We start from the raw sequence: 16,944 nt of genomic DNA, 5'->3' as shown, positions 1-16,944 counted from the left end.
CAAGGTGGCAGTGCTGCCTTCTTTTCATCTTATCTTATTTATTTCTTAAGTAAATATAATTTGCCCTTTTGACTTAGCCATTCTGCTTTTTCCTTCGGAAATAATATCAAAGATATAGCTACATATCTGTGATCATGGGACTAATAGTAAAAAAAAAAAAAAAAAAAAAAAAGCAATAGTAAAAAAAATGGCAGAGAACAGAAATGTCCAACAATGCATATGCATATATGGATAAATGTATCATTATCCATAAATACAATGCCATACTGGAGAGCCATTAGAAATGCTGCTGAGATCGCTTCTCGGCCTTTTGGCTAAGATCAAGTGTAGTATCTGTTCTTATCAGAAATGCTGCTGAGGAGTTCCTGGGATCTGGATAACCCTTTAAGATGGATCGTTAAGTGTCAAGTGCAGTACAAAAAAAATGAGAAATAAATAAAAATTTTACAAAGTGCAGTATAATGCATTTGGAGAAATAGGTGTGGTAACTGAAAGTATCTATACCAATATGTCACCCAGTGGCTATGTCTGATTGGTAAAATTCTACATTGTTGCTCCTCACCCACTTTGTTTTACATAAGCACCCTTAGTTATAGGAGAGAATCAAAAACACACAAAGTGAGCTAGATGTTGGAATGTATATGCAGGCTCAAAGTATGATGTGGGAGTGAACAAATCATGATTTCTAATCTCTCCTTGGTTTGCCAAATGTGTAGGCTGTGGATGGGCATTCTGGGGAGGTGATGTTTGTACTGAAACGGTAGCAGGGTCTTAAGAGCATGGGCTGTGGATCCCAACGAACTGGATCTGCAATTCTACTCCACTATAACAGCTGTGTGACCTTGGACTAGTTACTTGGCCTCTCTGAGCCCCAATTTCTTTATCTCTAAAATGAAGATAATAATAGAACCTTCATTGGAATAACAGATTAGTTCATACACATAAAAAGCTTAGAGGAGTGGCTGGCTGCTACTGAGCACTCAAGAAACATTATCTCCTATTATAATTCATTAAGACCCATCTTTTGTCCATTTGCATGCATTCAGAGGTAAGGGTAAGGTGGTCTTCACAGAGGATGACCTGTGTAGTTACATGGGGCCTGGAACTCAGAAAGGCCTGCTCTTGGTTGAATGCTTCACTGTCACCATCTGGAAATTCTAAGTACTTTTTAACGGGGACCTCTTTATTGTCACTGTGCACTGGCGTCTGCACATTAGCTGGTCTTGCCTCTAGCTCTCTGGGGCTGGCGTGGGAATAGCAAAGAGTAGCCTCTCTCCTAAAACATTGGCTTCTGACTCCTTTCCTTGCTTTGTTTTTAGAGAGGTCTTCAGACTGCTGACCCCAGGATCCTCCCACTCAGAGAACTCTGAAGTTCAGCTACTCTGGGCTTTCATCTTCATTTTGGTGCCAGTGATGGTCAGGGTTCCCTGGAAAGCTGTGCTGAGTGAAGGCAACAATGACCTATTGCATGAAAAGACTAGCCTCATCAGTCTGACCACATTCCCAAGGAGGATTCATTTTCCCCTTCCATTCTCCGGCATCAGTTTGAGTGTTCACTGCAATACTAAGAACTATTCTATTCTGAATACTGTTTGTCTCTTCTCTCCTAGCTTGTGAACAGTTTAAGGACAGGAGCCCCACCTTCTTCATTTCCATACTGCCTGATAATCACAGTAACACTATTTTTTTTTTGAAGATTTTAAGTATTTATTTGAGAGAGAGAGAGGGAGAGAGAAAGAGAGAGAGAGAGAGAGAGAGAGAGAAGGGCAGAGGGAGAAGCAGACTCTCCGACGCGGGGCTGGATTCCAGAACCCTGAGATTATGATCTGAGCTGGAGATGTTTAACCGACTCAGCCACCCAGGTGCCCCTCAATAACGTTTATAAGAATAGTGACACTAGCCAGCATTTAGTTACTATGTGCTCTGCTTTAGGCTCTGTTTTAAGCACTGTGCAAGCTACTTAAATCCCTAACAACTCTATAAGGAAGAGTGTATTATATCCCCACTTTACAAATGAGGAAAGTAGGGCAAAGAGAAGTTAAGTAAGTGAAGATTCAATAAATAGCAGTATTGCATCTTTACTGTCTTCAGGTATTCTAAATCAAAGTACATCTAGAGACAAATGAAAGAAACTCACTTAATTTCAAAGAATGAAGATCCTTAGCAATGAGCAGACTAAAGCCACATGAGAGTAAATGCCTTATACAATGTTGCACAGGGAATGAGTTCATTCAACCAATATCTTTTTAAAAATCATTAGTATTTCTTCCAGTTCTTGCTTTTCTTTTTTTATTCCAGTATAGCTGACACACATTAGTTTCAGGTGTACAAGTAGTAATTGGGCAAGTCCGTATGCTCTGCTGTGCTCACCAGCAGTGTCGTTCCCATCTGTCACCCTAGGACCCTATTACAGCATCATTGACTGTATTCCTTCTGCTGTGCCTGGTATTTCCAGGACAGTCCTTCCTTTCTCTCCATGTGGCCACCCAGCCCCTATGCAAATGAGAAAAGAGCCGCTGGAGTCAGAATCCCTTGTGTGCCAGTCATCCAGCTATTGTTGCTCAGCTGCAAACCACCCTAGTGTTTGTGTCTTTGTGACACTGTAGCGGGGACTCTGCAAATCACACCTGTTTTGCCAGTGAGTCTCTGCTGGGCTCTGCCAAGAGGGGGTACTAAAGAGAGAGAGCAAGCCTGCAAAGCTGGAGGAGGGAGAAGGGAGGCCCCTTTTTGTCCTGGGTATCCTGTTCCCATCCACTAGTGGAATCAGTGCCCTCACCCTGGCTGAGAGGCCAGCACTCAATAGTGATCCCACTGCAGGGGTTGGGTCCCAGCCCCCAGCACCAGCTCAGCAGTGCCCCCTGCCCCTTCCAAGGTTCGCTTCTGCAGGGGCCCCTCATCTCAGTTTCCAAGTCTAAATAATTCCAACCTCTGACGTCCTCTGTTTGCGTCCCCTGACCTAAGGGGTTGCGGTGGCCTCGTCAAGGTGGAACCTCCTGGTACATTTTGCCTTCCTAATTCTTCAGTACTTACAGCTGCTTTCTTTAAATTCTCTCTGTGAAGGCAACCAGTTTGGGGTGGTCACCAAAGAAGCCCTCCCCACAATGTTCTGTCCAGCTTAGTGCAACTAATAAGCCAAGGGGATGGGATCTGAGTCCTTGGGAGAGCACTCACCATGAGCAAGTGCCAGTTTGCCAGTTCTCCCATTGCCAGTTCTCCTTGACCTCCCTGTTTACTGCAGGGCTCGAGTTTGCTGGAGAGCCTTTGAGAAGAAGGTGTCCTGGCTAACGAGCAAGTCCATGCAGGAGTGGTGGGTGGGTCACAGACTGATTACAGTGGTCCCAAATCTCTCCATGCTGGGATTTATTTTCACTTTTAAAGGATGAGAGAGGAGATTTAAAAACAGCAGAAGGACAATTTATGATATATATATATCTTGTGTTTATGTCTTTGTTCCTGTTTGCTTCAGGGGCTGAAGCAGGTCACTGTGCTAGGCTGGGGTCCCAGTGGCTGCTACAGAAGGCCCGCCATACCCCTCCCTGCCCGGATCTGCACGCCCGGAGCCTTGGCCACATTGCTCATTGTTTCCTCACATGTTGGCTTGACTTGGGGAGATGAGGACTAGAAGGGAGCCAGACAGCGAGAGTTCAAACCAGGCTCTCAGGGAAAATGAAGATGAACCTGAATGACAGCCAGGCAAGAGAGGGAGAGAGGGTGAGGGCACAGGAGAGAGCAGGCGCAGATGCGCACATGAATCTCTGATGTTCACAAAAATGTCCATGCTCGTGTTCTGAATTTGCTCTTTCATATGAAAACAGTTAGCTCCCACAGCCCAGATTAGGTTTTGGCATCAGGAGCCAAACTGGAGGCCTGACTTGGCTCCCCCTTCACTCTTTCTGCACATCGGGGATTTGCCAGGTCCCTGGGATCTGATAAGCTGGATCAGCAGAAATCCAAGGAGACAGAAGGCGAGGCCCAGCCCTTGTCCCCTTGCAGGCCGTCCTCCTTCTGATCCCCAGCTTCCCCAAGTGAACAGCTCACTGAACTCCATCCAAGAACACGGGCGTAGCATGGTTATTTAGGGCTGGGAGGAACTGAAGGGGTGGTAGGATGAAGCCTGGGGCCTTGGAGAATCCATTTGTTTTACCTTATTCGACAAGAACTTCTTGAGTGGGTAGTCGATATATGTTTGAGTGAGACAGAAGAAAGAAGGAGTAAAGGAAGAGAGAAGAAAGAAGCAAGAAGGGATATACTTACTATCTCTTCATTTACACATGAGAAAAATGGATTCCAGAAAGAGTCAATGACTCTCCCCAGCTCCTGCTGTTAGTGGGTGGCAGATACAGGACCAGAACGTGGATCTCAAGACTTTCTGAAGGGGGGCTTTGCCATTACATCACACTGACACAGTGTGACTGAACTGGAATCACACCATCCCTCCTGGTGTCACTTATTCTTCAGGAAAAGAGAATACAAGATGTTTCCGGGGGTGTGGTGGGGCATGCAGTAATTAATAATGTCATAGACATAGAGCTTGGCTGGACTTACAAGTAACCACTGGCTTGGCCCTGAACCCAAAGTGTCTTCATATTGATAGATTGCATTTTCCCAGCCCCTAGTAATGGCACTCGTGATTCTCGCCCCGTCTCCAGCTCTGCCCAAGTCCTGTGGGAACACCAGTGCTTGCACAGCTCAGATTTCACTTCAAGATGGTTGTGTTCTGATTGGAGAGAAGCCCACATTTCTAGCTCAGGATTTCAGCTGGAAAATGATAGGCAGGTATCCAGCTGACAAATGACTAAATCTGATTCTTTCTAGTGAAGGGTGGAAGGGAAATGGTATGATACACAAGCTTGGTGATCAAATGGTCAATCAATGAGTATTTATGAAAGGGCCACCATATATCCACCATCATGCTTGGAGAAGCCACTATCCCCACAGAGTGTATTGTATTACCAAGACATATGATATAAATGTGTACAAAATGAGCTATATGGTCCCACTTTGTGTTTCTCTAGGCTGGTGAGGGTCAGGAAAGGATGTTAGAAGATGCATTAGTTTAGAGAATGAACATCAGGGCACACAATTATTGTCTTCAAATGAGGTGAAACAGAACAGCCCTGTTCCATGCTGTTCCAGGAAACAGAGGGAAGCAGGGAAGCTGTTTGGGCTCAACATAAGGAAGGGTGTTTTCAGGAGCACTTGTGGGACTCAGTTAAGCATCCAACTCTTGATTTGGGCCCAGGTCAAGATCTCAGGGTTGTGGGATGGAGCCTCACATTGGGCTCTGTGCTGGGCCCGGAGCCTGCTTAAAATTCTCTCATTCCCTCTCCCTCTGCCCCTGCCCGCCCCTGAAAAAAAAAAAAAAAAAGATGGATGTTTTAATAATCAGAGCCATCCAAAATGGTAGGACTGACTTGTTAGGCAGGGAACTCTTCATCATCAGAACCGTGCAGTGAGAACTCTAGGAAGCCTGTCACGGACAGGCAGAAAGTGGTCCCGTTTGGGGTGGGAGATAGTTTTGGATGACCTAGGAATTCCCATCCTTCCAACTCTTGGATCCTAGGAGTCTTTTAGGACAGGATTGAACTGCATGTCGAAGTTGATCAGTGAGTGCAACCATGGCAAGAAAATGATGTCACTTCTTGTAGCCTCCTGCTCTTCAACCGATAGATAAAGAAGATGATACACGGCTGCCCTAGGGAGTTACTAGAGGGAATGAGAAGGCTTGTATATGAAGCAACTTCACAAAGATGTGGGGGTGTGGACAGTGAACACCCACAAGGCAGAGACAAGGAAGAAGTACGTTTGTGCGCTCTCTCTCTCTCTATACACACACACACACACACACACACATATGTGTGTATAATTGTATGTATACATATACATACATCCATGTATACATCCATCCATTTATACATAGACATATATATGTGTGTATGTATGACCATACATGCTATGACAATAGCAGCTGCTATGTATTGAGCCTTTATAATATGTCAGGCACTGTTATGCCATATTTACTCTCCCAGCCAAGAAGTAAGAATAAGTAAGTAATATATGCCTGTTTTACTGAAGCTCAGAGAGTCTATACAGCCAGTAAGCAGTAGGGTTCCTGACTGGGTTCCTATTCATGTGACTTCAGAGCCTGGGCTCTGGACCAGCAGGTGGCACTGTCCTTGACTCCTCCACAGGTGACCGGGACCTATGGTGGAGTTGGATATGGCAAGCAACCTGCAGATTGAGCTGTCTTACCTTGACCACATGGAGTTTGGGCAACAGATTGCAGTCAGCCAGAGTCAGCTCATCCCCATCTAGGAATTTGCGCCGGGACCTCTTGTCTTCGTCCCCGTGAGTGTTGGCGTCAATTTCTTCTGGAAGAGGGTTGTTCAGGTAGTCATCCAGTTTCTTCAGTGCCCTGGTCAGGCCTCTCTCAAGGGCTAGCATGAAACAGCAAAAGAAGAATCTTTAGTCAACCTTCCTGCCACTGGAAACAACCAGAGGGTGTTTAGAGTAGCCTATCCTGAATTCTGTCCCCAGTGTCACACTGCCAGCTCCCACACACTACAGGATAGCCGGCAGCCATGGATACAATGCAGCAGAAGAGTGTTACGTGGCCTGAACAAGCAAACCTTAACCAAACAATAAACACTAGCTAATTTTTTTTTTGAAAAAAGCATAAATGTAGAAATGCAACCATTTGGATGGTTGCTCAAAGTTTTAGAGAGCTTATCTCCAGTAGATACAATAATAATACTTGACTTTGATTTTCTATTTTGCTTCTCCATATTTTGCTAATATTCCACAATTAACCCATATAATAATTTTGTTGAAAGAAAGGGCTATTAACTAAGTATGTAAGTGCTTAAAAATCCTATGACAGAGATATGCACCAGACTTTGTGGAAGCATTAACTATGGAAACACTAACTGACCCAACCTGAGAAGGGAAAGGGACAAAGCTTCCAGGAAGACATGACACAGGAAAGTAAGTTACCCTCTTTGGTGTTGCCCCCTATAGGACTCATGGATCCCAGAAAGGCATATTTCAGTTTAATCGAGAGAAGGTTGTTCTACAAATTAGAGATGTCCAAAATGGAAGGGCCAGTGCACCAGGCAGAGAGCTCCACCAGAAATCTACAAACACAGCTTTATGGAAGCCGGTCATGGACACAGCTCAGAGAATGAACATCCAAAGGACAGTAATGCAGTAGAAGACTTTTACAGTCTTGCTCCAATAATTTCCAATCCAATAATTCTTTCGGACACAGGAGTAGAACAAAATATTCAAAAGAACAACAGCTAGAAGTCACTATCACTCAGAACCAATCCATCCAGAATCTCACAGTCCATTCTAGGCACAGAAGACTGGCCACCCGAGCTCCGAGGACAGAGGTGGGGAAGATGGCTGGTTGGAGCCCCAGCCACTGCACCTGCGTCATCGCCCCCTCCCCAAGGCTGTTTTTCCCAGGCTCTGGTGTAGAGTATGACACTGAGGTAATAGGACTCAGTCCAATGTTAATTCCAGCAGATGAAAGAGGGATGCTATGCTGCCCCTGGAGGGAGATCCCAAAGGACTGTACTCTTATTTACTTGATCCCAAATGTGCCTTCTGTTAGCCACTCCTCCCCTAACCCAAGTTTGTTTTTTCATAGAAGGCCTTTGTTTGAGACAATGAAACAGCACCAGCCCAAGATAAATCCATTGAACACTTACTGGAATGTTTGAAAACAGGCTGGAGGTTGGACGTAGTTTCTCAATACTTCCTTCTCCCTGGTGTGGCATTTGAACTTGTACTCCATCATCTGCTTTGTGTTTTTCCAGTTTGGGAGAATAGAGGGAGCAGGGCTGGGAAAAATGCTTGTGTTCCCCTTAGGAATTGTCTAGACTAGGATGGGACTGCAAGCCTATTCGAGGACAATAGCAGAGGGTGGGTACCAAACAATAGCCATTATGCTCCCCATCCCCAACTGAAGCACTTGTGATATATACTGGGTTTGTTTGCTTCCTTAAATCCCTCCACCCCTTTCAGTTATGGCGATTATGCCAAAATCTTGATTGTAACGGAGAAAGGAAATATCAAATAGAGTGCCTGTTGAAACCTGACCAACTGATATCAATCCAAGGGAGAGAGACAGATGAAGAGAAATGAAATGTTGCAGATTGTAATTCCAAAATGCCCGCTGGAGATCCCAAGCAGGCCACTGCATGAAGCTGTGTGCAAGTGCCCCGGTGTGGGAACTATCTTGATATTGGGTAAAAGAGGTCTAGAACAGCAACTGGAGCTCCTTGGGAGGACATTTCTGAATACATTTCAATGATGTCTCCATGAACTCTTGAGGTGGAAGGATAAAGTGTGGTAGTGGGCATGGCTGTTGCCTTATGCCATAACTCCGACATCCAAGTAGGTGTGTGCCAAGGATGTCCTCTGCGTGTCAATGTCATCGCCTGAGTCCATGTATTTTTGATCAGGAATGTGAAGGGGGCAGTTGGTGGTAATCATGATGGAGAGAGAAGAGGTGAGGCAGCATGGAAGAGATCTCATGGCCTGGAGCTAAGCCTGCCTTAAAATTTTGAGCCTGCCCAGGGTGGATATAACTGTGATGCTCTCAAGTTGGAGCTTCAGTTCCCTTAATCCTATGGGCCCCTTTTAAAGCCTTGAACTTGATTTTTTAAAAATTCCTTATTTGTATTTATTGTATGGGCTTCAGATCCCCCGCTCCCCAGCCAAGTCTTGGGAACATCCCTGATCCCAGAACTTACGAAGAAGTGTGACCTTGGGTAAGTTCCTCAACTTCACTGAGTTTCAGTTTTCTTATCTCAACTGTGAGATGAAGATCCCTAATCTTCCTAAGGCCATAGTGAGGACTGATTGGGATCATGCAGGGAAAAGTGCCTCAGACACCTGCTCCATGCTAAGACATCCTTGTGATCACCCTTGCCAGTGCAGGTCCAAATGCGGTGACCATCGCTCTCTGCCCCTGACCCTATACCCTCAGTCAGTTATATTCCTCAAAAATCCAAGGTGCAGCAGAGAAGGAGAGATTCTCAGAAGCTCCAGTTCTGAGGCCCAGTCTCTGGAGAAGACAATCAACAGCCCAGAGCTTGACTTCCCTTCTTGATTTAATGTACAGCCACACTCCATCGGGATCCATCTTGGTGACAAGCTGTGTGAGAGTCATGGCCAGAGGGACACAGACAATGTGTCTCTGCTAACACACTGCCATTATTATGGAATAACCCAGATGCCAGCACCAATACATTCTCTGCCAGTTCTTTTCCCTCCTATCTGCCAACTTCTTCCTCTGACCCTGGCTCAATCTGGCATCCATAGAATTTAATTCTCTCTTTTGGCTTATAGCACCCAGGTCATGAAGACACTGGTGGTGATACTTTCTGCTCTGGTAAGAGTGAAGGGATGTGAAAGAAACCAGAGTGACAAGTAGATGTTAATTCTATCAGTGCTCACATTTGAAACCCTCCCTCCCAAAGACTTCCTCTGAGTAGCAGGATGGGGTAACCCTCGGACCACAGCAAGCCTGGGGCCAGGGGACCCTGAGACCCAGGAGAAGTAACATCCCAGGCACTTGACAGATACCCTGTCCTTTGATTGCTTTCTACCCCACTGCACCCGCCCTTTCCGTAAAGATTTATTCTGTACCACACACAAACGCGCTGGGTAAAATATGTGATGAGGAAACAAGGGGAATAGTTCATAAATATTCTCAGCCATATGCAAACAATCTCAAATTTATTTTTCTCCTTTTTAAGGAGGAAAAAAAATCCACCCATTCCATGATCACTTCCAGATTCATTGAGGTTGATATTACATAAGAACCAATATTGTTTTCTCGTCGTAGAGAAATAATGACTTGGAAACGGCAATTTGAGCTAAGAAAATAATATACTCTTACCAGGGCATGGAGGCTGAATGAGGACCAGGGAGCCAAGACTCTAGCTCAGCCTCCAACTAGCTCTTGCAAGCACAGCTCAACCCTGCTTTGCTGGCATGCTTTGTGCAGCAGGGGTATCAGCAAGCAGCCACGCAGACTTTTTGGGGCTCCAAATTCACTTAGGGTGGAACACATGTCAAAGGTACTCTTTGAAGGGACAGGAGCTGCTCTGTGGGCCCAGGGTCCTATATTCTCAGCTCCTCACGTGTGTTTTCTCTCTGGCATGTGAACTTGCAGAGAGATAAGAGCCAGGGAGCCACCTCTGACTGCCGGCTGCAGCCCAGACAGGCGTCTGTTCAGCTCTCCCATGGAGAAGACGATCGGGGCTATTGGGAGCTGGCCCCAGGCCGAGGACCCTCCGTCCCACTGTGCTTCTCTCATGGCTCTGATCCAGCACCAGCAAGAAAGACAGTAACTGAATTTCTGAAGTAAGACCAGGGATGTTTACACAACCTATCATTTAAATAGACAGTGAAGCTATGTTGATGGGAATTATTATTCATATCCATTTAACAGATAAAGAAATTGAGTCTTAGACTTCCCCAAGGCACACATGCATGTGCAAGCAAACTGGGGCCAGGAGGCACACTGAAATTATACCTTGTTTGGTTTTTAACTACTGTTGTCTTCCTTACGAGCCCCAACCCCTGGGTAATGGGAGAATGACAATTTTATTTTAGTCCGTTCTGAATTACAATCCAGTCTGATGTAATAAATAGTCCCTCTAGAGAAATCTCAGGTTTCTTTTTGTTTGTTTGGGTTTTTTTTTTTCTTTTTTTTTTTTTTTTGCATGAAAATGCTCCTTTTCTCAGAAAGTCTCCATCTGCTCTGTCTTTCCTCGATAAGTAAAATGAAGGCAAGGGGATTGTTGTGAGCTCATGGCCTTGGGGAGATAGAGGTCCTGGGATCTAGCAGGTGGAGGCTTTGGGAAACTACCACAGGTCCTGTGTCTCTTTGTGTTTACTTTTTTATTTTTTTAAGATTTTATTTATTTATTCATGAGAGATACACAGAGAGAGAGGCAGAGACACAGGCAGAGGGAGAAGCAGGCTCCATGCAGGGAGCCCGATGTGTGACTCTATCCCAGGACTCCAGGGTCAAGCCCTGAGCCGAAGGCAGACGCTTTAACCGCTGAGCTACCCAGGTGTCCCAGTTACTTTTTTCTTTTTTTTTTACTTTTTTTTTCTTTTTCTTTGTTTTTACTTTTTTCTTAATGAAACCTCCACTTTCTTCCAGAGTAAGCACAGGGATATTGACGGTAGGATGGTGGTCAGAGGTTGGCTGTTTGGTTCCCTCCAAAGCCCTGGAAGGATTCCCAAGCAAAGTGCCACATAGAGCTTTCTAGATGCATCTCTAGTTGCCTGACCCTTCTACCTGTCTCTTCTCCTTCATCCCCAAATCCTATGGTCCAGGAAGAGTATGCTTTCCTTTACATTTTCCTATGTCAAATGGTCCATCAACCACTGAACAGCAAGCTTCCCTGGCCCACTGCATGGACTGAAGGGCCATTTCTTCTCTGTGATCTGAGGCCTTTCGGTATGGTTCTTGATGTGCTAAAACTGAGAGATAAAGAGATTTAGAGCACTTTAAGACAAGAGCTTGGCTTGTAAGGCTACTGTCTTGTTGAAAATGCTATTTTGAATCAGCAGCTAAATATTGAATACTTTTTTCTATCTTAGAATTCCTTCTATAGAATTCTTATCTGTCATGGGGCCAATGGATGCTCAGGGCAGATTAGAATCATGTACTCAAGAAAGACAAAGAGAAAAAGTACTAGCCCTATTATCCAAGTAAGGAGGAAAACCAGTATTTAAAAACAGGACTGCGGGATCCCTGGGTGGTGCAGCGGTTTAGTGCCTGCCTTTGGCCCAGGGCGTGATCCTGGAGACCCGGGATCGAATCCCACGTCGGGCTCCCGGTGCATGGAGCCTGCTTCTCCCTCTGCCTGTGTCTCCGCCTCTCTCTCTCTCTCTCTCTGTGACTATCATAAATAAATAAAATTAAAAAAAAAAAAACAAACAGGACTGCTGGATTCCAAAACTTAAATTTCTTTCACTCTGGGTGCCAAGGACTAACCTATGGCTCTTTGGGAGTCCACTCAGCCTTCCATCTTCCTTTCATGCTACAGACTTTTCTCATAAGCCCTTATTTACCTAACAAGAGTGTGGCTATTAGGACACCACTCCTTATGCCTTAACTTATAGTGAATTTGATAAAATATTTGTGTTCTTCTGTTAATGGCCTGATTTTAGCTGGAATTCTTGGTGCTCCTCTCAGTGACTATCATTGGGTCTAGAAGGAGTTATTTCTGAGGAGCGAGCCTACCAGGACCCTTAACATCATTTCTCAGCAACAAATACTAACTTAGCCTGTATGCAAGGCCAATGGTGTCACATCATCTGTGCAAGCAGAACATCTTGGTGAAAAGAAAGGAATTCATACGAGTTTTTCTTATGAAGAAATAAGTATCTAGATAATGAGAAATACCTGAAGGACTGGATGAAGTTTTTCCTTTTCATCTCTTTCGATATGTCAATATAACAAAAAAAGCATAGCTGTGGTTTGAGGGAGACCACAAAGGAGATTTCTCTGGCCATCGTGTATTCTTGGACAGAAAATACAAAGGTGGCCATGCCTTGTTGACATTTGATAGTTTTAAACATGAATGATAATGTGATGGGAACAAAAAAAAAATCAAATAGTAAGAATGTAATATCATCTCTATCTCACCTTTCTGGAAGAAGAAGCCTTTCTTCTGAAACAGGGAGGTCATATTGCTTTACACAAGATGCCCAAGGGCCAAAGATCCAGGAAAGAGGAAGAGGTTGGAGAAGCAGTAAGGCTCAGGAGAGTTACAGGGGTGGGAGAAGAGGAGGTGCAGGTCAGGTGGGCAGGAACATAAATGTTGTCATAAAGAGGACAATTTTAAGGAGAGACAGAGATGTTCTGGGTGGGGGTCAGGTGAGGTTGGAACATTTGGCTTTGTGCTGGGCAGTGTGGTTCCCTCCTCAGTAAGAATCCCTCCATAAAGATCTACATTCGTCTTTCAAGTTTAGGGAATTGGAGTCACATGGCTTTTCTCTGTTGCAAAAGCCCTTAAAGATAGAAAACGTAGCCCAGCGATAGTTGAGTTACATTAATATGAATGACCACATAAAGGCAAAATTATAAGCAGGTGGGAACTGGGGTTCATACCCTCTGACCCACAGTGACCCTTCTAGAACACACAGCAGGTAAGGCATAGCTGAGCCGCATGGTCATTTTATCTCTCAAAGCGTTATCAATGCCCAGTCCTTCAACCACAGAGGCAGAAATGGCAGCAGGATTGCACAAGATGGGAACTAAATTTTGTTTCAGGTTAGTGAGCCCTACTTTCCTGTGCCTGGGCCCTTGGGGTATGTTCACATGTCACGGCTATCAACAGGGAAGGGACGGAGAGATCCTGAGTTGGGGTGTCATATAGCCCTGCACTAGGCTTCCCTGAGAGGTCTTGTGACCACAATCACAGGGTGGTACGTCCACTTTGCTTTTCAAAAGATCTGAGTTTGAATCCTGCACTGGTTCTGGTTGTTGACAGGCTGCTTCAAAGCATCTTCTACAGACTCTGGTGCATAGAGGGACTTAACAAAAATTAGCTATGACTATTACAGCTGTAGAGCTTCAGTTTATAAGAGGATGTGAAAGGAGGAGAGACTGAAGCCAGGTGTCTGAAGTGAAGCTTATTTGAGCATCCAGGAACTTCCCAGGTGCAAGGGGAATCCTGGCCAGCTCGGAGGATGGAGCTCACACTTGCATTTCCAATGTGTCTGCAATCCCAAGTTGCCTGGAATCATCTCTTTTGGATCTGGCTTTGCTCTCTCCAGGCTACAGGAATGAGTCAAACTTTCTTGGTCTGATAGTTTGGAGACCATTGGCTCTAGCTGTGAAAGACCCAGGAGTTCCCATGTGGGAAGCCATTCCCAGGCCTTCATTTCTAGGTACTGGTGAAAACAGGAAAGGTGGGAAGACAAACAGTGGTTTATGAGAAAGGAAAATGCAATGGCAACTTCAACAGATTCCCTACTGGTCCCTCTTGCAGCATCAGCTGAGCTCAAGAGGAGTCTGTAGCTCCTGCTGCCGTGGGTATTATTTGTTTGTTCTAGAAAAGATTTCAGCCTTGAATGGGAGGGTGACTTAAATGACAAACTCACATAGTTCTTTCCAGTAAGGGGTCAGTAAATGATTCTTTAGTCCCAAGGCAGGATTCAGGTCTTACGACTAAGGTGGACTGGGATACAGGACATTGTTGGAAGCCCCCTACCCACTCCCCTTTGGTGGAGAGATCACCAAGTGAATGGATATATATTTCTTTGAGATATTTCTAAGGTAGCCAGGGCTCCCTCCTTGAAGAAGAGACAGGACCTCTGAAGAGCTTCTTCCTCAAGCCCTATAGCGGATCCTTGAGAAGAATCATCTTTTTTATACAATTCCACAAATCCACCTGATATTTGCCCCATATTTAGATGTATGACTCCCAACAACAAACTACATATGTGTATATATGTAGTTATGTCTTTGGCAATCATATATATATGTATATATGGCAATACATATATATATTTATATGTACATATATTTATTTATATGCCATATGTGGCAATACATACGTGTGTGTGTGTGTATATATATAGTTGTGTCTTTGGCAATCATTTGGCTGTGCTTAAATACCAGCATGGTAAAGAATTTAGGACAACCTTGGCATGGCTTTCATAAGATATTTTTTTTTAAGTATGAAGAAGGGACATATGCATAACGTAGACACTTCCCGATTCAGATAATTTTCTAAATCTAAAAGCCACCATGAATTTGAAAAGAAAGATGACCATGTAGGTCTTCAGACTTAGGTTTCCTTTGGTGTACACAGCCTGTACCCTGTAAACTCCCCCAGTGATCGCTTATCAGCAGGAAGAGAGAGAGAGGGAGAGAGACTGACTGAGAAGGAGCCAGCCAGTGGAAAGAGGAAGCAGCAGAACCTCGCTGGGGAGGGTGTAGCTCAGTTGGAGCGTCCCGCAGAGAGCTGTTCCCGTTGGGGAGCCCTGCCCAGACTCCAGCCGCGGGGCGGTGGCGACCCCTCCTGGCCTGTCCTTACCCGACGGAAACCGCGTCCTCCACAGCCAACGTGTGTAACATGTATGTGTGTTTTCTATTAGGCTTTCCAGAAACTCATAAATGGCTGTAAAAACCATTGTGCTAATAGAAAGAGCGACATAAATGCCGACTGGAGCTATTAATGCTGGTTGTAGTTTATGTAGCAGACTGAATCGGGCTGAAAACTTGAGATTTTTATGGTTACTTTGTAACAGGTTATTTTTAAGTATCAGGCCATAGATTAGGCTCAGTCCTCATGTTCAAAGACTCAGGATGTAAAAAAAAAAACAAAAAACAAAAAACAAAGACTCAGGATGTCAAGGGAGATATGTTCTTGGTCTTCTGTCCAGTGTTTGGACCTAGAGACTTTCTTCCTCAACGCTCCCTCCCTCCAAACACTCAGGCTACAGTGAGTTAGTCCCTGGGATGCCTGGGTGGCTCAGCGGTTGGCGAGAGTCTGCCTTCGGCTCAGGGCCTGATCCCAGGGTCCTGCGATCGAGTCCCGCATCAGGCTCTCCGCAGGGAGCCTGCTTCTCCCTCTGCCTCTGTTTCTGCCCCTCTCTCCATGTGTCTCTCATGAATAAATAAATAAATAAATAAATAAATAAATAAATAAATAAATAAATAAACAAACAAACTGAGTTAATCACATTTTATCCTATTCATCTTCAAATGCCTACATCTTTTATATAAGAGCCATTAACAAATTTAAAAACTGCCACCACAGCTCTACATTTAAATAATTACCAGTTTCCAACATTCTGACTATACTGTAAACTCTCCCCTGGCTGCCCGTTCTTTCTTTTGTTAACTCGTTTCTCTCCAGTGCCCACTGTGGGTGGGCCAGGTTCGGTGCCCCTCGCCTCCCATGGCTATTGTGTCAGGACTCCCCAAGTGAGGCTGGGATTGTGTGGCGCATTTGGGAAACACACATGGTTTATGGACTGATTTGATCACAGTTTCCTAAATGACCTCCCTACTCTTGTTCAAAAACTCAGCATCACATACATTTTAAATAATGGATTATTTAAATGTATCACGTGTACAGGTCAGGTGCACAGACTATGGGACCAGGTGCCTGAGTGGGGTTCCTGGCTCAGCCACTTACTAGCTTGGGCGGGCTGCTTAACATCTTGTGCCTCAGTTTCCTCTTCTGCAAAACGGAGATCCTAACAAAGCACACCTTGTAGGGTTGCCTGCAACGAGTGATGCCCCTCTAGGAGGTTTAGAACTACGGCCACCATGCAGTGAGTGGCTCTTAGGTGCAAGGTGTGATATGCTTGATGTATAAAAAAATCAAGCATACAAAAAGCTAGTAAATTCTTAGAGTTACCAGGAAAAAAGTTTGCTTGATAAACATTGTGCTTCACTCACCCTCTACCTTGAGGAAGTCACCCCAGATGAGTTATGAGTTATGCAGCATTTTCTGGAGTACTCAGCTGGTCCTTTCACTCTGAGTCGGCTGTTGTAACCACAGTCTCCCCAGAGTGAGCCTTGTGTCTCATAGTCATGCAAGCGGCAAACTTAGAGGGTAAGTTCTGCAGGAGTTGGGGGCGAGTGATACTTTTACAGAATTCCCCTGATACGCCAAAATTATACCCTCCACCACCCCTCCTTGCTCAGAGCAGCCCTCCAGCTGCCCGCACTTGCCTCCACAAGGATTACAGTCTCAGGGGAGAAGCTATGCACCAGGTGTTTTAGTTGCATGGCTTTTACTACATGAGTCATGCATCTTCTAAAGTTTGAAGTCAGAGTGTTGCAGAATACATGTACAATTTTATACTTCCATTTCTTTTTTTTTAAGATTTATTTATTTGAAAGATAGAGAGCAGGTGGGGGGAGTGACAGAGGGAGAGAATCTCGAGCAG

The 16,944-nt window shown here is 44.9% G+C and overlaps 1 protein-coding gene and 1 pseudogene across 3 annotated transcripts in view; one reads left to right on the top strand and one right to left on the bottom strand.

Moving 5' to 3' along the window:
• CLIC5 (chloride intracellular channel 5) overlaps positions 1 to 16,944 on the bottom strand; it is a 157,221-nt gene that overhangs the window by 4,859 nt on the left and 135,418 nt on the right. For all 3 annotated transcript variants that reach the window (XM_072832797.1, XM_072832798.1, XM_072832799.1), the window contains exon 5: positions 6,253 to 6,437. In XM_072832797.1, coding sequence (XP_072688898.1) covers positions 6,253 to 6,437 — 185 coding nt within the window. The remainder of the gene's footprint in view (positions 1 to 6,252; positions 6,438 to 16,944) is intronic.
• On the top strand, positions 295 to 386 carry LOC140637423 (U2 spliceosomal RNA; annotated as a pseudogene).

The sequence above is a fragment of the Canis lupus genome, chromosome 7 (genome assembly GCF_048164855.1).
Source record: "Canis lupus baileyi chromosome 7, mCanLup2.hap1, whole genome shotgun sequence".
NCBI lineage: Eukaryota > Metazoa > Chordata > Mammalia > Carnivora > Canidae > Canis > Canis lupus.
This window is presented reverse-complemented; position numbering and strand designations above follow the sequence as displayed.